Genomic DNA, 24,510 nt, shown 5'->3' with positions numbered 1-24,510 from the left:
TTGTTCTACCTCTTCCTCCACCATACTTTACTTTCCCTCCATGTATTATGCAACTGTTACTTCATTTCTCTCCCTTTATATTTTGTCCATCCCTTTCACTCCATCTATAGTATCTCCCCTACTTTTACCTCTATCTCATCCTTTACCTCCATCTCCTTTTATCTGTCTTTGTCTCTTCCTCTTTAATCTCCTTTCTTCAGGTCTGTCTTTATCTCTCTTACTTTGGCTTAAGGTATCTCTCCTTTCCTACCTCATCCTCATCATCCCCGTCACATCTACGTACACATCCATCTCTCTCTTCATCCCTTTATGTAACTCCCCTTATAACCATCCTTTAAGTTCATCCTCCATTAATTTCTCTCCATGTGTTTTATCAAATCCACTCTCACCATGACCCACTTCCTCCATTCCTCTGTTCATTCTCATCTCTCTTTCTCTTCTCCTTATTCCAGGTAATTTATGCTCTCTCTTCATCCATAATGTCTCTGCTTTAGTCTCCATATTTCCATCCTTTATAACTCCATCTTTCTTTTAATCTTTGATATCCACCTCTTTTAAAAAGTTTCACATTTTCTCTTTTTATACTCTTACAATCTACTGTTTCATAAATATTATATTCCTGTAGGACTCAAAAATCAAAAGCGGCATAAAGGCACTGGCACGATAGCGATAATCTAACGCTTAACACTACTCAGCCGTTTGCAGCATTTAAAATCTGCTCCTAGTTATGTAACACACTTTAGGTTGGCATAACGCCTGTACCGCTTGTGTTCTCATCTGCGACTCTGATGGTCTGCTCGGTGTTGTGTCGCCCCCTATGGCTGAGATTTATTCCTGCTCCTGGTTCTGCACCCAAACAGGAAGGCAGATACATCAATTTGTTCATCATGTCATCTGGAGGTTGGAGTGATGACTCAAATTCTAGGTCAAGGAGCTGCTTCCATCAGAGCTGTGTAGGATTCAATCAGAGAGGTTTATTGACTAGGCTTGGTTTATACTCGCCGTCTTTCAACGCAAACTCTGGTCTTTAAGAATATGGGTTTATTAACCCTGCTGACAAGGTTGTGGTTTTTCGTTTCAGTATAGTTTTGATTCCAAACCTTTTAGGTTTTACAATATATGGGTGAGCTCAGAAAAAAACTTTTTAAATTGGTTGTATGCATCAGCTAATGAAAAGTACAATTATGTCTCTGTATAATCTTGTTCATCACTATCTTGTCTTTCTAATTTGGCCCTTAAGTGAGACTACTATGGAAGTAACTGAATTTTGTAAGATTAAAAAATAATGAAGGTTGTATTTTTAACCCTTGAAAATATTTTTTAACTGCAATTTAGTAACTTGAATATTTTTGCATTGAATTTTAAATGCTTGGATTACATTTTCACTTGAAATATACAACCACAATAAATTGCAGTGGCAAAAATTTCAAACATTGTAAATGATCTACGGATTTTTTTCAATTCAGATTAAATTGCAATGCAGAAAACTTCTAACATTTTTATTGCAACACCCATTTTTTTCAGTTCATGTAATTCAACCTGCTATCCTGCTTTGAAGAATTTTGGCACTAATATACTTCCATAGACTACTTCCTTTGTTTTGTTATTTATAGTTTAATACTCCTTATTATTAACATTTAATTTACCTTCGATTACTACAACCAGTTGTTCAAGTCAAAACGGAACATGTGATGAGGTTTGAGAAACTATAACAGTGTGTGATGTCTGGGGTGTCCTGCTGTGTGTGTCCTCACAGGCTCTTTATATGTTCCTGGCGCTGGCGATTGTGTGTGACGACTACTTCGTGACCTCCCTGGAGAAGATCTGTGAGGTGAGAGCTTAAGGGCCCTTTCCTCCCTCCTCCTAAAGACAGGAAATCAGGATGCTTGCATCTCATTTTAGTTTTTAAAGAAACACTAACGGGCCTAGAGCCAATGCTTGTGTGTGTCTGTGTTTTAATGTCTGCTGAAGTGTATATAAACTGTGCTCTGTGTGTGTGTGGTGTGTAAATTGTGTTTATGGGTGTGTGTCTCGAAATGTGAATCTGTGTGCGTATTATCGGGTGTGTTCTGCAGAAGTTGGATCTTAGTGAGGATGTAGCAGGAGCCACCTTCATGGCTGCAGGAAGCTCAGCTCCTGAACTCTTCGCATCTGTTATAGGTAAGAACAAACACTCTCTCTCTCTCTCTCTCTCTCTCTCTATATATATATATATATATATATATATATATATATATATATATATATATATATATATATATGAATGCATGGATGCATCCATCCATCATTCCAAGAATATTTTAGATCTAATACAGTATGTTTTTGCAGGTGTGTTTATTACTCACGGTGATGTTGGAGTTGGAACCATTGTTGGCTCTGCTGTTTTCAACATCCTCTGCATCATTGGCGTGTGTGGGATTTTTGCTGGACAGGTACAGTATCTCTTTATCTTCAGTCATGCCTCTTTTTATTATATATTTTTATTTACTAATTAACCCAATTAGTGACGAGTAGTGGGAGAAGTTGCTCTTGGAGGATATTTTTATACCATTCTTTATTCATGGCTGTGTTCTTAGTCAAAGTTGTGAGTGGGATTGATCTCACAAAAGAATGGTACAAAAAAAATCCTCCAAGAGCAACTTCTGCCAGCCATCCAAGAACAGTTTGGTGATGAACAATACCTTTTCCAGTATGATGGAGCACCATGCCATAAGGCAAAAATGGCTCGGGGAACAAAACAGACATTGTGTGTCCATGGCCAGGAAACTCCCCAGACCTTAATCCCTTTAAAAACTTGTGGTCAATCCTTAAAAAGCAGGTGGACAAACAAAAAAAACAAAAAACCACAGATTCTGACAAACTCCAAGCATTATGCAAGATTATGTGATTATGCAAGAATGGGCTGCCATCAGTCATTATGTCACCTAGATGCAGATTGACAGCGTATCAGGGCAGATTGCAGAAGTCTTGAAAAATTAGGGTCAACACTGTAAATATTAAATCTATGTATAAACTTGTCAATAAAAGCAGTTTACAAATGAAATGCTTGTAATTAAATAGAAATATCTGTAGTAATGGTAAAATCTGACAATTATAATAAAAAGCACTAAATTAATATTCATTGTGATTTAATTAATAATTCTTTTGATTGTGTAAAGCTGCTCTGTGACAATTAGTTAAAAAGCGCTATACAAATAAATAAAATTAAATATTGAATATTCAGGTCATTCTCAAAACTTTAACTTTCTTGTACGTCATCTGTAAATTGCAACACTGGTTTGATGCAATTCTAGTTAACCTTCTGTTTAATTAGGGTTATAAGATACATTAGTGCATTTTTATTTATTTATTTATTTCTTCTTCCTGAGTTTAAGCTTTTGTTACATTAATATTTCAATACCTTAATTAAACCTTAAGGAAAGGTCTTTACACAACACTGAAATCCTGTCATTTGGTGCTACAGAGCCTATATCATTCAATTCAATTCAATTCAATTTAATTTTATTTATATAGCGCTTTTAACAATGGTCATTGTCCCAAAGCAGCTTCACAAAAAAAAAAAAAAAATTAAAGATTTTTTTTTTTTTTTTAGAAAAGAAAATAAAATAAAATATTTGGAAGTGTGTATGTGTGAGAAAAATGTGTCTAGATAATAATGAAATGAATGAAAGATGAATGAAATGTCTCTGTTGAGCAAGCCAAGGGTGACGGCGACAGTGGCAAGGAAAAACTCCCTGAGATGGCAATAGGAAGAAACCTTGAGAGGAACCAGACTCAACAGGGAACCCATCCTCATCTGGGTGATAACAGATAGAAATAACATCAAGTGTGTTGTGCAGGTGAAAGTTCAATATATCAGAAGTTGTGTAGATTCAGTTCAGCAGTAGGTGCAGAGGGCAGATGGGGTCAGATCACTGGAAGCACAGGAGCAGGATGTGTAGCTCCAGCCATCATAAAGCAGAATCTAGCTGGAGCAGGTCCTTCTCAAGATGCCTTAGAAACCTCGCAGGGTTGGCCTTTGTCTAATGAAGCTGGCACAATCTCCAGATGTCTCAGGATGGGTAGAAAAATACAGAAAAGATGGGGAGAATTAGCGTAGTTGCCATTCAGGATAGGTGTACTGGAGTATGAGGTTATGGGATGAGTTACGCGTATGCCAGATTAAAGAGATGCGTCTTGAGCCTACTTTTGAATTGGGAAACCGTGTCTGCTCCCCGAACAGTGTCTGGAAGGCTATTCCAAAGCTTTGGAGCCAAATATGAAAAAGCCCTGCCCCCTTTTGTAGATTTTAAAATTCTGGGAATTACCAGAAGTCCGGAGTTTTGTGATCTTAAGGGACGTGGTGGATTATAGCGTATCAAAAGACTGGTTAGGTATGAGGGAGCTAAACCATTTAAAGCCTTGTATGTAAGTAGTACTATTTTGTAATTAATTCTAAATTGAACAGGTTCCTAAATAAGTTCCCTCAGCTGCTTTGCATTGTGAGCTAAGTTAAGGAGCAGTTCTTTCGCAGTGCTGTAACCACCTGGTTACTAACACTGAACTGAAATTGTTGGCCTTATGATGTTGCTATGATTACTCTCAGGGCAAGATAGCCATCGGATCGAGCAGTGTTGTAGCAGGAGTGATGTCTGGACTTCCACATGTCGACACAGTCCTGCAGGAACGCTGTAAATCAGGATGTGCTGCAGAACCTTGTGTCAAAAGTTCATGGTCTGCATACAGTGCACACTGCAGGGATGGATGTGCTTTTACTGCAAGTGTTTTCTTATGGAAGGACGTTTGGGCGTCTAGGCTTTATGTATGAGAAGCAGGCTTCTTTTGACTGGCAGTAAATCCATTCCAGCCTTCTCATGGAGATTAAGATTATCATACAGAAAGCTTCTTGAATTTACATTGCCGTGTAACAACGTCTTGGTATAGACGGATGGAAGATTTGTTCTGGACTTAATAATAGGATCACGATGTAGTTATGCAGGAAATAGACCAGCATGGAACAAACTTTATCAGAACTACAGTGCACCAGTAGGGAGTACCGAAGAGCTTTTTCAGGAGAAATACTCATCTGCAAGAAACTTTGGGTTATTTTTTTTATTTTTTATTTATTATTATATAATCAGAGCAACTTTTGTTATATTCGTTTTTTCAGTGTTTCAGCCCTGTGCCAAACCATTTCCTACTAAATTGTGTCCTGGAAAAAGGTTCGACACCTTTGGTTTATATGCAGTACATTCAGTTGACTGTGCTTTATACGTATGTAGAAGTCTTATTTAATTTTAAACCCATTTTTTTTCTTTTAATGAATGTCCTTTAATTGCACATGCCGAAATTACACAAGAACATGATTTTCATGCTTTATAGCAGGAGTAATTACATGTATAGTGCTTAAGACATTTTTGAGGCATGTACATCATTGTTGGACAACAATGTTGGATACAACTCCATAGTAACAGAGGGTTTATGCAGTAAGCATGATGTCTTTGCTGCTACATGGGTTTTCTGATAATTCATAGCTGTTAAGTTGGGGAAATATTTCATTATAAATGAAGTTCATGTTGAACCATTTTTTTGTTAGACTTTTGTAATGTGTAAACATTAGTGTAAACCGAACTACACTAAAAGTTTTAGAAATGCTGATTTTTTTTCGTACTCGCATGTTTATATTGCATATGGAAGGTAAATTTATGTTCTGACTTTAAACTCCGATAATAAAGTCAGAACTCGAATATATTTTTTATAATAATAAAAAATATATTTTTATTTACGATATGACAATCCATAAGGGTAATGCATGATAAACAGCAGTGTGACATATATTTTACTACGGCATTTAAAATATTTAATGGTATAATATAATACTAATTAATAATTATTATTAATAATAATAATAATAATAATAATAATAATGAGCACTTTGATTGCTAAGACATTTGTTTACATTTATGTGCAGACAGAGTGGATAACCCCTTTAAATGCCATGCAAATTATACGATTTACTATTGATAATATCAGCATTTACAGTAGTCAGGTTCACATTATATTAAATTGCATTAGTTAGTCTTTTGTAGAAATTTACACACACTCAGGAGCACAAATAGGCTGGTCGAGGGTGACTGCAGTTTTTCTTTCATTTTTTTTCACACATCATGGTGGTCCTTTTTTTCGAATTTACAGTATATTTTGTAACTTTGGACTGATTTATCTGTTAATTTGCATCAGCTTATTGGTAAATAAGATGATAGTCACTGATTCCTGTGACCAATGTTGGTTAATTGCTGTCGGACTCTTACAAAAGCTGCAGTTTTGGAAAAGATCCAATAGATGGTGCTGTAATACCTCCCATAACAGCAATGACACGCGCACTTGTTGGAACGCGTCAGCCGTGCATGAGACTTTCACTGTCAGGAGAAAGCTCAGCAATATCATTTTATTTTGTAATTAAATAATGAAAGATTTTACGTAAATATAATTTTTGCATTTAATTACTTATTTACTTATTTAATTTATGTTTAACAAAAATGTTTTTTTTTTGTTTGTTTGATTACGTAAGAACTGAATTTTTTTTATTTTGTGTAGGTAATGGTATAGGAGGCTACTAGAACATTTCAGGTTTTGTATTCCTTGCACATAAGGAGGTATAAATAACATCTACATATAAATACAACTATTAGAGATATTATTTTTTTAAACATTGACTCTTGTTCATCCCTAATATTTTCATGATATGAAAATCACATGGATTTCCGTTTCTGACCACAAGTGTGTGTGTGTGTGTGTGTGTGTGTGTGTGTGTGTGTGTGTGTGTGTGTGTGTGTGTGTGTGTGTGTGTGTGTGTGTGTGCGTGCCAGGTGGTGTTATTGACGTGGTGGGCTGTTTTTCGGGACTCTCTCTACTACATCCTGTCTGTTGTGGCGCTGATTGCAGTAAGTCCTGCTGCACACACATATGCAGGACAAACAATTTGATTCATTAACACAAACTTATCCAAAATCTGCAGCTGGCCGAAATTAAATGACTTGTACTAAGATGAATGCATAAAACATTGCACAATGTCACTCTGATATCCTTTTTTTTATCCTAATGATTCATGTTTTTTTCTGCCCTTTTCTGTTTAGTTTATCTATGATGAGAAGATTGTTTGGTGAGTGTGTGTGTGTGTGTGTGTGTGCGTGCATTAATTCTGTAATTTCTGTTTCTGCCGATTGTTTAACAGTGTGAATAGCAGAAACAGACTTTTACATACGGCTTTCTTCCTTCCAGGTGGGAGAGCTTGGTGTTGGTGGTCATGTATACAGGATACATACTGATCATGAAGTGAGTGTATAGTGTATAATTTTTCTCCCCTATTTGGTCACATGGCAGTTCCCTACCACCAGCCAGCTCTCTCCTAGCATATGACAGATACCAGCTGGGGACAGTATAGCCTAACATCCTTCCTCCCAGCATGTACAGTACTGTACCGCCAAAGCACCTTTTACGCGGCATTAAAGTTCTTTGAGTAGAAGCAGTTGCAGAACTGCAACCAGCTTCTTTCTGTCTAGCCTTGCTGGAGTAGCAATCAAGTGGTGGAAACGTCTCTGTTGTTTAAACAGTGAGCTGTATTCAGCTCATGAATGCAAGTGTTTTATGTGTACGACCGAAACTCCTCCACAATGTTGAGAGACTGATGAAGTCATAAAGAAAACGATTCCTTTAAGTTATTAAAGATGGATCTACAAGCTCTTAAATCATGGGGGTACTTAATTGTTTAATGTTGCGCACATGTTTCTTTTCTTTTTTTTACTTTTAATAAATAAATTAAATAATGGCATGGTAAAAAAAGGTACACTTAAGGTTGTCTGTGCCTACTACTGATTTTCTGATGATAACTGAAAGAGGGGGTACTAACTTTTCAGCATGAATAACTGTAATTTTGCTCCATCTTTTAATATTTCAAGACAATAATGAGTGAAGCTGTAGTGTGTGAATCTTTTGATTTCCCCTGTTGCTTTCTGCTGTTTGTTGAGGTAGAAACTTTGGAAATGAGAGCTGCCGTCAACGAAACATAGCACCTGCCAGAAAGTTCTTTATTGTTTTTAAATTGGTTTGAATGAAGCACAGCGCTGACCAGTTGAGAAATTGCTCAGTAGCCATGTTTGGATGATAAATGTATACTCTACAAATCCCAAAAAAAATAAAAAATCCATTATTGTGTTTACTTTTTTCCTGACACTTGTTTTTTTTTCTCCTGTGTATTTCTGTCTCTATCTCTTTTAGATTTAACTCCAGCATGCAGACTTTTTTCACTGGAAAAGGCAACAAGAATGTTGCTAACGGGAACGCAGCAAGCGGAAACGAGTTGGAGGATGGTAATGTTTGTTGTGCTTCTGTCCCTGATGAACCTCCGTTACCTTTGCCGGGTTGAGGTAAGGCTAAACAGGCAGGCTGATCGTGGTTTGTAACGATTGAGAAATATTAATAAATCAATAATTTTTTTTAATGAAAATGATAAAAATGAACGTTTTAGCAGAAGGAGAGAGAGAGAATGATGAATAACAGTTAAAAACGATTTTTCACACAGTGCTAGAATTGATCAGTATCTTATTATGGTTTATATTAGAGATAGAGGAAAAATTAGTTTACTTATTTATTGTCATTGATTTGCGTTGCAATTCATGTATCGCCACACTGACTCCAAAATGGATTTTATTTTTATTTTTTATTAAAAAATATTATTATTTATATTTATTTTATTTTAATTGATGAATGTTTGCATATGAAGTTGTCAAGTGTTGTTTTTCCTCTATAATTTTACATGTGGTTTGATCTAAACTATTAACCACGTGTAGAATTAAAGATGTACAGTAGTGGTAGGAGGAATTTTATTTGCAGTGTTGTTTACAATTGCAACAAAATTGGATAAAAAAGTAATATTGAATTTATAAAATCATGATATTTACAGAATTACAATACAAACTCAATTTGTGCTATTATGTTCGTCCAAATTAAGGAATGTGGCTGTCTTTTAAATAGGATGGGCTCAGGAACATAAACTGCTTCCTCTGTTATATACAGTAGCATCATCAGGATGACGTATTTAGACTCACTGACTCTCACTTACTCTTACTTATCTTCTATACTATTGAATTCAGAGTCGCGGTGACCTGGAGCCCATCCTAGGAGGCTAAGGGCACGAGGTGGGGACAGGGTACCAATCCATCGCAGGGCACACACATACACACACTCACACACCCATTCACACACTACGGGTAATTTGGTAATGACAATCAGTCTATCTTTCATGTTTTTGGACTGTGGGAGGAAACCGGAGTACCCGGAGGAAACCCACCAAGCACGGGGAGAAAATGCAAACTCCATGCACACGGAGCCGGCAATCAAACCTGGACACTGGAGGTGCAAGGCGACAGTGCTAACCACTACAAGCCGTCGACGTATCTATAATAATGTGTTAAATATCATAATGCACAAGTTTGTTAGGTATTGTATAATATGACAATATTACATATTTTACTGTGAAATTAGAAAGAAGTAATAGAATTGATTAGTGTTAATAGAGTCACATCCATAAATAATTCAATTCTTGTATTCTGGTGTGCGTGCATGATTTTATTTGCTGCAGTATGATGAAAAGCCAATCCCTTGTGTCTGCTCTCTTTATCTTCTTCTCTTCTTTATTTGCTTATGAATTAGAAGGCAGACTCTCTCTCTCTCTTTTGCATTCTGGCTTTTCAGCTCAGTTCTGCTTTATTCAAGCTCACTTGCCTGTCTGTTTAGCAGTACTATATCCACTCCTGCTTCTGCTTGCCCATTGTTTTAGGTCTTATTATAGAATAACTATCTGACATCTCTGACTGACATTCGGACAGTGACCATTTGTCACAATGGATTTGAATTTCAGCTTAAATTTAATGTCCTAACAATAAAAAAAACTTTTTCATAGTCCCTCCATTTTTAGATGCTCATAAGTAATGGAACAATTGACTGTTAAGCACTTTGATGGGCAATTTTAGCTTGTTTTTAATTCTTTCATGACAAACTGAAGAAATAAAAGGTTTAATGTCATTTTAAGGGTTGAATTTAGATGCATTTAGTAGCAGTACATAGGAGCTCGCAATATATAGGCCAGAGAAGTGTCATTGTCGGGGCTGGGAAAAAAAAAGAATACTTTGGCAAACTCAGACAACAACAAAAGGCCTAACTGAAGTGGATGATTGCAGAATTCTTTCCTTGGTGAAGAAAAATCCTGTCACAACATTTAGCCAAGAAAAGAACAGTCTGAAGCGAGTAAACCTGCAACAATCAAGTGTTACGTTCATGAATACAAATACAAACAATTTACATCTAAAACCACTGATAAACACTCAAGGGCAAAAAGGGCAAATTAGGCATAACAACACACCACAGACAAAAAGGCCTGTTTACTGATAAAAAAAAAAAGGAGAAAAAAAAAAGATTTTTTTTATGTTATTAACATACTGTCATATATGGGTCAGTGGCGTTTATTGATGATGTAGCTGCTGATGGATGAATTCTAAAGTGTTGCGTGCTCTACTTTCTGATCAGGCAAGTAATAAAATAAAATGAAGATGGATAATGACCCAAAATATTCTGAAAGCTACCCAACTAATGAAATTAAATATCATTGAATGGCCGAGGTAGTCACCTGCCCTTAACCCAGTTTAACATGCTTTTAACTTACTGAAGGCGAAACTGAAGGAAGAAAACCTCACAAATAATCAGCAGCGGGAGGAAGCTGCAGTAAACACCTGGCAAATCAGCAGTTGGTGATGTCCAAGGTTTGTTTTTGGTTTTATTTCAAAACCATTATTAGGAAAGAGGCACGTGAGAACTCAGAAACAACATAATTAAATACCAGGTGTGCCAAGTAATTACTCGGGTACCTCAGTCTAGGTCACAAGTAACAAAAAGAATTTCAGTTATTTGAAGGTTTTTCAGCTTCTGTTCAAGAATGATCCATATCCACTACTTTTACCTTTTATTTTTTTCTGTATTATTTTATCATTTTATTTGTAAATGTTCTGCAAACTGTCTTCAATCTTGGATAAATAAATAATGTATAAATTCTTTACAAGATATTAAAAGTTGATATGTGGCCTTATGGTCACTTTCACCTAAACATTTCTACCCTAAATGTTTTATAGGTACAGATCTACATCCTTCTGAGCAATGGTACAAGTATTAAAGACAATCCTTATATTTACTGTATGATTGTTAATTCGTCCAATCAATTTTGAAAATGGAGGAACTGTAAAAAAAAAAAAAAATAATTAATAAATGCATATATAATTAATAAACAGTTAAAGCAATATCTTGGCTAAACCTCTTTAACCAAATACGAAAGTACAGTTAAGTCTTGATTGCTTCATTTTAAGCACAGTGAAGAACACGTATACAAAAATGGTTACTGTCCAAATATTTATGACTGTAATTTTAACTATGAGCAACAATTGTCAGATTATAAAGGATTTTTTTTCTTAACATTTCCATTTCTGTGGCAACACACAATTCTAAAATAAACACAATAATACAACTAATGCACTAGGATTTAGCTAAACTAGATGTCAACAGTCTGTTAACTTTAACTGGTCTGTTTTATGACTATGTCTCGTATCCATATTTCACAGTATGTCATAACATGTCGTGCTGTACCCTGTGTAGTCAAACCTAGTAAGGCCTATACTCGAGGTTCAGTGGTCATGGTGGACGAGATCATCAATGCCAGCCCTCCAAATTACCGTTTCCCCGAGGCTGGGCTTCGTGTCATGGTGACCAACCACTTCGGACCCAAAACCCGCCTTCGCATGGCCAGTCGTCTCATTATTACCGAGGTGCGTATCACAAGTCTCATGTCGAGGTTTTTTTTAAAAAATTTTTAAGACATTTGAATATAAACACTGCTCTACAGCCACATGGGGCGGTCATAAAATTATTATTGGCAAGAAAAAATCTTTATACCTCATGTCAACTAGTTTTTCGTGAATCGCATTGTTTTCCTGCAAATACAAGAAATAAATAACAAAAATGTTCATGAACATACTTAATTCCGGAGACGTACAGTAATTTGGGCACGCATTTCCCATTTTCATATAATAATATGAATTTTATGACTGCCCCTCGTACATGCAGCAAAGATTAGCATAAGGTCTAGACCATATCGGGTGAAAATGACGAAATGCCAACTTTAACACAAAATGTATAATGTTAGTTTTTTATTTATGTACCCAAAGTTTGCTTCTCCCTGTGCTTGGTGGGTTTCCTCCGGGTACTCCGGTTTCCCCCTACAGGTCCCAAGACCTGCAGATTAGGTGTTCCCAAATTGCCTGTAGTGTGTGAGTGTGTGTGTGTGTATATGTCCTGCGATGGATTGGCACCATGTCCAGGGTGTACCCGACCTTGTGACCCTGAATACAGGATAAATTGGTATAGATGAGTGAGTAAGCGAATTTGGCAACAATATTAGAAAAGCTGCTTTTTCAGTTTATCTACAATGTACGAATAGCATCTTCAAATACTTTACATGTGGACCTTTACTGCATGAAACACATTAAAAAAACTCAGTCCTTATTGTAGGTCAAAAAACAAACTTAGGCTTGGCAAACTGACAGTGTTTATGCAGTTCCCTTGAAACTACAGTAAATTCTTAAATTATTAGCATAATCGTACGCTACAATAATGCTGCTTTGTTTTCGTCTTATTCACAGAGGCAGAAGCTGATGAAGGGAGCCAACGGTGTTGAGGTGGCAGTCGTGGATGGAAAGGGTGACATTGAGAATGGGAATGTGCCAGAGGACACAGTGAAGCCGAGTGAAGAGGAGGATGGAGAACTGACCTCACCCTTCACCATACCAAGTAAGAGAGACATCAATGGAAAACAAATGCTGTGGTGATGGGTTTTCTCTATGAAACTAGGGAGAAAAAAAAGTCCTGTTTATTTATAATTGTGGATCAGTGAACAGTAAAGGTGAACAATTAACAGTGCAACTCTGTTCTTGATCTGGTTTCTACGAATCTTATCACTGTACTGTGCTTTTGCAATTGTTAATCGGTTTTACGTCTTCATTTATAAGAAATTTCATCACAAGTCCCCTTTTGACTTGAACACCCCTGGTATATACATTTGAAATATTTATAGGTTTATCCAGAGGTGACTGAGGCAAGACAGAACTTCCTGAGATGACATAAGGAAGAAACTTTAAGAGAATCGGAATCCAAAGGGAACCCATCCTCATCTGAGTGATCTCAGTGACAGATATTTATAATCTTTTCCGCTTTCTAGAACTTGCACATGAGCATATTTGAGTATAAGCATCAGTCATTTCTGATTTCATTCAATCTTTGATGTAGTCCCGGAATGCAAACTGTTGCAAGCCTAAAGCTCTCCAATGAAGAACATGAATAGCCATCTTTATGCTTTCTAAGTGGTACCATGCGCAGTAATCTCATGGCGACTTTAGCCTGTGCATGTTGGAGCATCCTCAGCAGCAGCAAGTGATTTACAGGTGATGAGATCTCTAATCAGACATACAGTAGGAATGGTTAGGCAAGTTTGTTTTTGAAATGCAAATCAGGTAGACATCACTGATAAGCAACTGTATGTGCCATTGCTTTTATTAATGCAGATGCTACAGTTTTGTGGATAAGTTGTTTAGCTGATTATAGTGCACTTAAAATTAATGCCTAGTGGAACATTTTCTTTAAAGCATACAGTTGGTTGTCTTTAAAAAGAAAATTGTTTATAATGCACTAAATCATTACTAGCATTCGCTAATGCCTAAGCAGATCATTTCCATTTACGTTCCAAACAGCCGTGAAGTGACTGCAGTGTTCAGCGTACTGTGTAAATGTTACACCTTCAGTTTACATGACTCTTTGCCAACAGCGGTGTACAACTGGTCAGAATAAGAAATAAAGCTATTTGAGTTTCTTTTGAATTGAATGCTTTAGGCAGAAGCTTATGGAGGTCATATTGAGGTCGCTAGTGAGCTGCAAACTCTTGAGCACATTCTGTGTTATAATGTCTATTTGAGAAACTGATTCACACAAATTTAGGGAAAACCAGCAATAATGGTTTCTCAACTAGATCTGAAGAAAGGTGTTTATCATTCTTGGTTCATCACTGACAAAAGAATCCATTATAGAGGAAAGAGGACAATAATAGGGAGCATCACACTTTGTTCTCTCTCACTGCGTCTCTCTTCTGTTCCTTACTGAGAAAGAAATGCTTTAAAAAAGTTTAGGGGGGAAAAATTTGTTCACCCAAACACAGACTATGCTTGTGTGAAATGTGGCATTTCATTAAAAAATTAATTATGGATTTGCGACATGGGGTTTTAAGTACAATAGTAGACAGTGTATTTAAGCCAGTTTTGTTTTAATAATAAAAGTTTTTTTGTAGGGATATAATCTTCTTAGTTCCCTTTAATTTAGTCTTTTGAGTTTTGCCTTTATGTGAAAAAATAAAACATTTTCTATTATATATTTTCTAATTAACGATTGCTGTTAACTACATATTAATTCAGTATGAATTGAACATGTTCAGCCCAAAACCTTTTTTTTTCTACTGTTGTGTGTAATGGTTCCTATAGTTCCTGTACAAATGCACACTGAAAAAGAGAGTAAAAACTGGATGGTTATGGCTGATGTGTGTGTATGTGTGTGTGTGTGTGTGTGTGTGTGTGTGTGTGTGTATGTGTGTGTGTATGTGTGTGTGTATGTGTGTGTATGTGTGTGTGTATGTGTGTGTGTATGTGTGTGTGTGTGTGTGTGTATGTGTGTGTGTGTGTGTGTGTGTATGTGTGTGTGTGTGTGTATGTGTGTATGTGTGTGTGTATGTGTGTGTGTATGTGTGTGTGTATGTGTGTGTGTATGTGTGTGTGTATGTGTGTGTGTATGTGTGTGTGTGTGTATGTGTGTATGTGTGTGTGTGTGTATACTCAGCAAAAAAAAAAAACGCCCCTTTTTTAGGACTGTGTATTTCAACAATTATGTTGTAAAAATTTAAATAACTTTACAGATCTTCATTGTAAAGGGTTTAAACAATGTTTTCCATGCATGTTCAAATAACCATAATTAATTAATTAACATGCACCTGTGGAATGGTCATTAAGACCTTAACAGCTTACAGAAAGTAGGCATTTAAGGTCACAGTTCTAAAAACGCAGGACACTAAAGAGACTTGTCTACCGACTGTGAAAAACACCCAAAGAAAGATGCCCAGGGTCCCTGCTCATCTGCGTGAACGTGCATTAGGCATGCTGCAGGGAGGCATGAGGACTGCTGATGTGACTAGGGCGATAAATTGCCATGTCCGCACTGTGAGACGCCTAAGACGGCGCTACAGGGAGACAGGAAGGACAGCTGATCATCCTCGCAGTGGAAGACCACGTGTAACAACACCTGCACAGGATCGGTACATCCGAATATCACACCTGCGTGACAGGTACAGGATGGCCACAACAACTGCCCGAGTCACACCAGGAACACACAATCCCTCCATCAGTGCTCAGACTGTCCGCAATAGGCAGTCCATGAGGAGGAGATGCACTGCAGTACTTCAAGCAGCTGAGGGCCACACCAGATACTGACTGGTACTTTTAATTTTGAGCCTCCCTTCATTCAGGAAAACATTGTGAAACATTTTTAGTTTATGTTTTATGGTGTTGACTCTTTTAGTGTTCATACAAATATTTACACATTAAGTTTACTGAAAGTAAAAACAGTTGAAAGTCAGAGACCGTTTCTTTTTTTTGCTGAGTATATGTATGTGTGTGTGTGTGTGTGTGTGTGTGTGTGTGTGTGTGTGTGTATATGTATATATATATATATATATATATATATATATATATATATATATATATATATATATATATATATATATATATATGTGTGTGTGTGTGTTTACAAAGTTGTTATAAATTTATATATGATGTACTGTACAGTATAGTAAGTTTAGGTACACCTTCTAATTTAATGTTTTTTTTGTTTTGTGATTTTCACATAGAATAGTTAAATAAGCAACAACAAAAACAGTCGGTTGTTATTTAAAGACACAAAGGGCAGCTGTTCTGGTCCAGTTCCAGCAAGAACAGTACTGTCGAGTGCATTTGCCAAACCCCTCAAGCACCATGATGAAACTGTCTCTCATGAAGACTATCTCAAAAAAGCAAGACCCAAACTCACCTCTGCTGCAGAGAAGTTCATTTAGACTTACCAGCCTCAGAAATCACCAACTTACATCATCGTAGATTAGAGCTGTTATGAAGGCTTTACAGAGCATACCTTTTTTGAATGCCTTCAGCATTGTTTTACAATGTAGAAAGAAATAAAAATCAGGAAAGACCATGGAATTAGACAGTTTGTCCAAAATTGTGTCCAAACTTGACTGATATGTAAACAAAAAATGACTTTATTGGCGAGATGTTCTTTGTTTCAGAATTGTTGATGAAAACTAAGAAATGAACAAACAAGTTTTAAAGACATTTAAGGAAAATTTCTGTGGCATTACATTAACTGATTAAGACTGTATTAAGATCCCATGGACTGTATGGATGGAAGTCATGCTAATAAGTCTATAACAAATCTTGTTTTTAAAGCACTTAACGTGTCATTTAAAACTTTATAAAGTGTCTTATATAGGAAATCCTACTAATAATGCATTAATAGCTTGTTTCCTGCTAATGAAACATTGTGTCGTGTAGCATTCTGTAGGAAAACTTCATTAGTCCATGTGCGAGAAGCAAAACAGTTATACATTTAGAAGGCGCTTGCGGCCAGTACATGTTTAAGAGTGAGTGGACTGCATTTCAAAGTACAAAGGTGTGTACTTTTGATCTTGTTAATGTCTGTGGCATTCTTAAAATCACAGCCTCTTAACAGTAGGGCATTTTTTTTGCTGTAGTTCTTATCATTTCCTATAGAAAGTCCTCCATCATCGGTGCAACAGTATAAAGTGTTAGTTCAGAGCGTTTTTTTTTTACCTCGTTGTTGTTAAGGTGTGTGTCTGTGTGTTTAGAGGGCTGCATGAACAAGACTAAATGGCTGATCTCATGGCCTCTGCTCTTACTGCTCTTCTTCACCATCCCAAACTGCGCCAGACCTCGCTGGGAGAAGTACTTCATGCTCTCCTTTATCCTCTCGACTGTCTGGATTGCGATCTTCTCCTACTTTATGGTGTGGATGGTAAGTGTGTCATTAAGCCTCATTTTCTGTTTCGCTCTTCTTATATTATAGCTTTTTGTTTTCCTGACCTCCTAGCTTACATGCTGTTTCAGGTGACCATCATTGGCTACACCCTCGGCATTCCTGACGTTATTATGGGCATCACGTTCCTGGCAGCCGGCACTAGTGTTCCAGATTGCATCGCCAGCCTGATAGTTGCGCGCCAAGGTTTGTCCTTGCTATTGAAATCATGTTGATTGTTATTTATTTATTTATTTATTGTTATGATTGCCCACTTGTGAATAAGTTCCAGGAGCTCTAACAGAACTGCAATGGAGATTATAGGTTTATACGAATGTGCCTGTTCTAATAATATAAGTTTTGTAGTAACAAGTCACTCACAGGGCCTAGTATGGTGGTACTCTACATAATCCAAGCCTATTATTAAACAGATTAGCCTGTATATGAACTCAGGCACGCTATTCAACCCTTATTAAGCAGCAGCTGGTTCTTAAATCCTCTCAGAAATCCTGTCAGATTATCTTATGTTAATGAGCTTGCATTGAATGTTCAGAATATGTATTCTGTGTGACTTTCCTGTTAATTTAGCTCATTTTCGTTATCTTGCAGAAATTAGCAATGAAAATTCATCAATATGTAAATATGACTTGAAAATCCTATTTGGTTAGCTTATTTTTGCTAGCTACTACAAGCAGAAAACATGATTAGCATTACTAAATATAACTTTGAAATCACTAAATCTTTTGAATTTGGACTAGTTCGCTCATTTTAGCTGCCTGATTAGCATTAGCTGTGACGATTTTTGAAATTCCTGACTGAAATCCTCTCAGAATTCCTGTTACCACAGCTCATGTCAGCTATTAAAACATACAAGGCTTTAATCTGCTAACTGATCTTTGTTATTACTTTTTTTTTTAACACAAATTAATTATATGACCAAGTTTGACCCTAATGGATTTCCATAATCGCAGCGCAGTTACCTGGGTGTGTGTGATAACGGCACGTTTAGCCCGTGCTAATATAATATGGTTGTCTTATTATCACAATGTGTGCTAAACAGCTAGTTTCATTATAAAAAGCTTCTAGATAGAAGTTTAAATAAAACCAAACCAAAGTTGTGTGGTCAAGCTTTTGCAAGAATACATTAAATGTAAGACACTGAAAAAGGCTGTAAAAGTGAGGCAGTTGGCAAAGACTACTTTTATTGCACTTACTGGAGACCACTGGACATCAGTAATTAACCATAAGTACCTTGGTGTAAAAGCACATCTAATCAATGACAAGTGGCAACTGCACTCATTCACTCTGGGGGTTTTTAAAACAGAAGAAAGTCATTTTGCCAAAGCAGTTGAAAAGGAGATGACAGACATGGTCACCGCTGTAGGAACAGACGGCGCTCGCAATATGATTGAGAGATTTTAATTTGTTTGATTAAAATTAACATTTGTTAAATGTTAATGTTTGAGATGATGTAAAGCTGCATAATCTGTTTCCTGTTTGTCATGCATTTCTTTATTCCAACATCGTATCTTTATAATACAATTAAATCTGAGTCATAGACTGAGATTAATTGCATAAAAAAAAAAAAAATTCGATTCGATTGACAGCACAAATAAATATGTTTTTAAAATTTGTATTGAGTGAGTCCATGTAATTTGCTTTGCCAGATTTTGTTCTGTGCCCTTTAACCTCATCAAGCTTGCATCTCTTATCATAAAGGAGCGACTTTGCACTTATGTATGGTTGAGAAACACCTTATCTTCCCGATCCTTTAACATAATTAAGAATATTTGAATTCTAAATATTGTTTTTAAAGAACATTATCCAATAGGGATACAGTATGAATCAGCAGGGATCACCTAATACAATATCATCATGATGCCAAGGTACTGATTCATCTTGCATTGCAACTCACTAGGTACAGTATCATGATTTTATAAATATTAATATTTGAGATATATATTTATTTTTTCTTATTTATTTATTTATTTTTTTACACTTTTTTTTTTTTTTTTGTTACAATTCTAAACAAATTTCATAAATAATTTGCACAGGATGCTGTGCTGCCTGCCAATCTGCGAATCTCTTAGGGTGCACCCCTGTAGGATTATAGAGGAACAGCACAATATTACTACCTCAAATGCAAATATAGATAAATTGAAATTTTATTAAATAAAATTGAATTTGGAGTCAGTGTGGCGGTACTTGAATTGTCGCAAAAAAAATAATTTTGATATGCAACTAAAAGATTTTTGATCTATGACTACTATCCAAGCTGGTTACTCCAGTTTTAATATAAAAGTTGCTTTTATTATTATTTTTTTTATGCAACCTGATGGTAAAGGTACTGTTGGGGGGTAGCAAGGAAATCCTGATGTAAAAATGAGGCTGAGAACCAGGAATCTGAAGATTTGCATAACTTGAATCACCCAAAATCTGATGTACTACCTGATTTGATGTGATGGGTCACATTTTTGTATTTAAGCACATACACCCTTTTATATGGCTGTGCAGGCTGTGTTGACTGATTGTTAATGTGTGTGTGTGTGTGTGTGCATTTGTGCTGCAGGTCTGACTCTAGATATTGTATGGTTGTGCAGGCTTTGTTAACTGACTGTGTGTGTGTGTGTATGATTGTGTGCATTTGTGCTACAGGTCTGGGCGACATGGCTGTGTCTAACAGCATCGGCAGTAATGTGTTCGACATCCTGGTGGGGCTCGGATTGCCATGGGCTCTGCAGACGATGGCCATCAGCTATGGCTCAGTGGTAAAATCATCCACTTTGTGATAGCTTAAACCGGTCTTGGGTCATTAACTGTAATGTGGTACAGCTTTTGAGCTGATATTGGAATATGGTGTTTTTTTATAGAGCCACTATGCTCAACGCTAAGCAATGTTCTGTCCCACTGAGTTAGGATATCTTTTCATATTAATTTAAAAACCCTCGATGTATTCGTCTCGGTGAACAATGCAAAAGATCCCGATGTAAAGGATTCACTTCCTTTGCTCTGGTATCTTCCTGAAAATATGATGTGGAGGAAATAAGGCATGACTAGAATAATAAAAAAAAAAAAGGAAAACCCACAGATTTTAGTTTGTTCCTTAGATAGTGCGGTGGTTCGCAAAATCTGCTTATCGTCAAACTCCTATGATTTTTTTTCTTATTGTTTTTGTTTTGTATGAGTAATGATGATCGGTATTAATTACAGTCAAACTTATTTTATTTATAGATATTATAAATACCAGAGCTATTATACTGTAGATACCTGACCTAATTATACATACCTGAGCTCAGGTCGTTTCTGCATATTTTCTTTGTGTGTTTCCTCTGCATTTTTTGGTTCCCTCCAACCTCTCAATTACCACAGCAGTAGGTGGACATAGTATTTATGATAGATTTAATATTTCAGATTTAATATAAATTGCCCCAATTGTGAATGAGCGTACGCTAAATGAATCTCATCATGCGTGTACGTGTGGTGCCCTGATATCCAGGCTGCGTTCCCAGCATGCACCCAGGTCTTTCTGATATCCATCATGACTGAGCAGAAGAAAACTCTTCCTGAAGATAAAGGGATACATTAACTTATGCATATGATTTATTAGAAATTATTCAACTTCAGTTTAAGGTCCTTGGCCTGCCTAAAATAAATTTTATACACAAACACTGTTTTACACTCTCATTAGAATGTTTGCTGTGGTTCCTGTTGATAAAGTGTTTTAACCTTGGTGTTTTTCTGCTCTCTCATTCAGGTGATGATAAACAGCCGAGGGTTACTGTATTCTGTCGTGCTGCTGCTCGGCTCCGTCGCTCTTACTGTGGGTGTGATTTTTTACTTTTTCTACAAGTTTTACTTTCATAATTGTGTTCTGTTATTTGGCACAATCAAAACTCCCGGCTTGACTTAAACGTCCCTTGTGTGTTTTGCTTGCACTTTTATTATGACCTGCATAATCAAAAGCTTATACAGTACGCGCCAAAATATACAGTACTGAAATGAATGGAAGAACAGTATTATCTCGTCACCTGTGGTATTATCTTGCCGCAGACTCCTTTAAAAAGAGACTATTTGGTCGTGTAATGCAGGCACAGTTTTTGGCGGTTCCTTAAAGTTAAACACACTCCCCTTTAACATTCCCCACAAGTAGGCATCAGGTGGTTTTAGATTGGGGGAATGGAACGGTAATGGGAAGGAATTGTCCTCGGTCCCCGTTTACAGTACGACCACTCCCGTATGAGCTGAAATAATACCCAAATATGAATACTTTTCCCTTCATAGAGAGAACCATTTCCAACAATAAATGCACATCATAACTTCGTTTTCACTTCTGGGAACAACTTGTGTGTGAAGCCACACCCCATTGACTAACGCGTCAGAGATTCACAAGTTTTAGTACTGTATATTTTGCTGTATACAATATTAAAATGATACAAAATGCTTTTATCACCAACTATATTTTAGCAGCTTTAAGGTACCATGTACTTCATAAAATTAGGAAAAGTAAGATGCTATATTAGAGGTAATTGTGGAAAATGTAGATGACTGCCATTATTTAACTCCTTGCAGTGTATACCTCCAGACCAAACAGTTAATTTTTTCATTTTGATAAGTTTTCCATTTCCTCTTTTCCTGTATGTGTAAAAGAACTTTTTTTTTTCTTGGGAGAAAAAAATCTTCTTAAACTCCTTATTTGAGAAATTGATGAGGCATAAGTGTGAAACTTGCATTTTAAGAATGACAAGTTCATTTCTGTTTTTATCTGACCATTGCTTGTTTAGATCCTGGGCATCCACATCAACAAGTGGAAGTTGGACTTCAAGCTGGGTGTGTACGTCCTGGTCTTGTACGCCATCTTCCTCTGCTTCTCCATCTTGATCGAGTACAACGTGTTCACTTTCGTCAACCTGCCCATGTGTCAGGAGGACCATTAGAATTCCACGCAATCCTTCACATCTTGCCAATGGTCACCTCCCATCCCATGTAATTTCTCTCTCACCCTCTCACTCCTTTTCCTTCTATCTATGTCTTTCTCTTCTTTCAATAGCTGCTGGTCTTCCACTGTAGTGTTAAAACCACCATTACCTCAAAGTGGACCAGGATGATAATGTTTATCACACAGTAAGTTACAGATGTTCTCTCAATGGCAGCAGTCAACAAAGTGTTTCCATGGTGACCAGGAGCTTGCCTCGCCATACTGTTATCAAACGATAACACAAGCATTCCACCATGGAAAGAGCTTTTTCCTTGATCCAAGAGGAGGATCTTCTTGTTGGCAGCTCTTTTATTCTTTATTAAAAAAAAAAGAAAAAAAGACATCTTTCACGTTGCATAATGGATTTGTCAAATGTGGATTGTGTTGGCTTTCTCCTACCTTTTTTTCCCCCCTCGTTCTACAATGGCTTAATGTTATTTATTTATTTATTTATTGCCGCTATTTAATTAATTTATTTCTAACTACTCATTGCACTGTGACTGACGATGTGTATGCTTTTTTTATTTCATGGCACTTTGTGAAAATTTTATTTTTTTGTCGTGTCAAACTTTTTTGTAATACGAATGCAAAATCTAAGAGAGGGAGAGAAAGAGAGTGTGTAGAAAAACAGCAGGATAAGATCTGGATCACGCTTTGGTTATGTGCCGTGTATTGTAAAGATGAAAGAGGTTCTTATTCAATCTAAGGAACTAGAGGAATGTGGAAATACTTTTTAGTTTAAAAAAAAGGCATGTCATCTAACTTAAAAATTTTTTTTTTTGGGTCACAATCTGAAGGATTTAAAAAAAAAAAATATTGTGCAGTGAGCCCTGTGCATCATTGCTGTGAGTATGTTTGTGTTTCGAGCAGGAGGCAGAGGATCCCAGGTTGGATCCTGATCCTTATTTCCATCTTGCAGATATGGGTTTACATTTTTTTTTAAACAACTCTCCATGTAGATACTTGCACTTTAAAGAAAAAAAAAAAGCATCCAAGCAAGTCCTCTCTCATCCGTGTACCATGTGTTCTTCTGTGACGTTGTACACAAAAAGAAAGCCAATGATGAAGACAGCTGCCCTGCTGATGACTATTTGCGCACAGCTACAGAAAGCACATCCTATCTCAATCCACAGTACATGATGGGACAGTTCGGTGATCCTTAACCAAACCCATCCAGCAGCAGTGGAAAAAAAAAAAAAAAAAAAGCTCATGACACCCATATTGCAAAACCACGACATGACAAATCCGTGCGCCACATCATTTGAAACGCATGTCTAATTTCTGTGTGAGGGTTGCTGCTAAAATATGCAATCTCAACATGAGCAGCGCTTTCACGTCTTCGCATGAAGGACAAACCTGAACTGCTCTTCACCAGGATTTTATTAGCTATTTAGTAAGAATGAGAAGAATGTTTCAGAAGGGGGCACTATGCAAGGAGGGGACGGGCATTATATTTCTCATCATTTGTGAACGACTTGAATCTGTGTCTGGACATGATGAGACTGCAAGAGAGACTTTTTTTTTTTTTTTTGGAAGCTGCTAACCATGATTGGAACGACATGACCTCACACACACAAACACACAAACACACACAAACACACACACACACACACACTGTTGGAATACATTACTTTGTTTTTTTTCTGAGGGACTCCGATTACCCTCGCTTTAGGACATTGTTTGTTTAAACGGCAGCTTGTATGGGGGTTATATTTCATGGACAGGGAAACAAATTCTCTTGTGCCATTTTCTATACTTTACAGATAATGATGCTGAATTCTCAGCTGTCTTTGACTATTTGTTTTGGAAAAATAAAACTTTTTTTTAAAAGTGCATATTTGAGAGCAAAGAATTTAGTTACTCTGTGGAGACTGAAAATAAAAACGTATTAGTTTTTGGTGTGCTTGGATCTGTAAGTGTCTCCATATATCCTTTTGATGCTCTCCCATAGTTTCGCACACAATGTACTGACACACAATTCGTAAACACATGAATACATTTTCAAAAAGTAGAATGTGTTGTGTGTACATATTTAAGACTGTGTATAAGAAAAAACAAAGCAAGTGCATAATATGTACAGGCGAGTCATACGAGATATAACTGGAACATGGAGGAAAAGTTAATTGCAGTTCTGAAATATGATTGAAGTGACCCTATGCACTGTGAGCTTGACATGATGTGGGATTTGTGTCTCTATTTAAAAAAAATAAATAACACGTAAAAGAATATGTATTAAGTTATTGTAAACTTAAATTCCATTAATGATGTTTAACTTCGACGAATGTATTGTCTTGTTATAATGGACATATCCATTATGCATTTTATTGTAAAGCAAT

General features: G+C 36.5%; 1 protein-coding gene across 1 annotated transcript in view; it reads left to right on the top strand.

Moving 5' to 3' along the window:
• Positions 1-23,765, top strand: part of slc24a4b (solute carrier family 24 member 4b) — a 60,627-nt gene extending 36,862 nt beyond the window's left edge. Inside the window, exons 4-17 of the mRNA XM_053489406.1 lie at positions 1,757-1,831; positions 2,076-2,160; positions 2,329-2,432; positions 6,849-6,923; positions 7,116-7,141; positions 7,261-7,314; positions 8,257-8,348; positions 11,680-11,849; positions 12,723-12,870; positions 17,033-17,199; positions 17,292-17,406; positions 19,855-19,967; positions 20,954-21,019; positions 21,981-23,765. Of these exons, the coding sequence (XP_053345381.1) occupies positions 1,757-1,831; positions 2,076-2,160; positions 2,329-2,432; positions 6,849-6,923; positions 7,116-7,141; positions 7,261-7,314; positions 8,257-8,348; positions 11,680-11,849; positions 12,723-12,870; positions 17,033-17,199; positions 17,292-17,406; positions 19,855-19,967; positions 20,954-21,019; positions 21,981-22,133 (1,443 nt within the window). The 3' untranslated portion in view covers positions 22,134-23,765. The remainder of the gene's footprint in view (positions 1-1,756; positions 1,832-2,075; positions 2,161-2,328; positions 2,433-6,848; positions 6,924-7,115; positions 7,142-7,260; positions 7,315-8,256; positions 8,349-11,679; positions 11,850-12,722; positions 12,871-17,032; positions 17,200-17,291; positions 17,407-19,854; positions 19,968-20,953; positions 21,020-21,980) is intronic.
• The last annotated feature ends 745 nt before the right edge of the window (positions 23,766-24,510 follow it).

This window comes from Clarias gariepinus, chromosome 27 (assembly GCF_024256425.1).
Source record: "Clarias gariepinus isolate MV-2021 ecotype Netherlands chromosome 27, CGAR_prim_01v2, whole genome shotgun sequence".
Classification (NCBI taxonomy): Eukaryota; Metazoa; Chordata; class Actinopteri; order Siluriformes; family Clariidae; genus Clarias; species Clarias gariepinus.
This window is presented reverse-complemented; position numbering and strand designations above follow the sequence as displayed.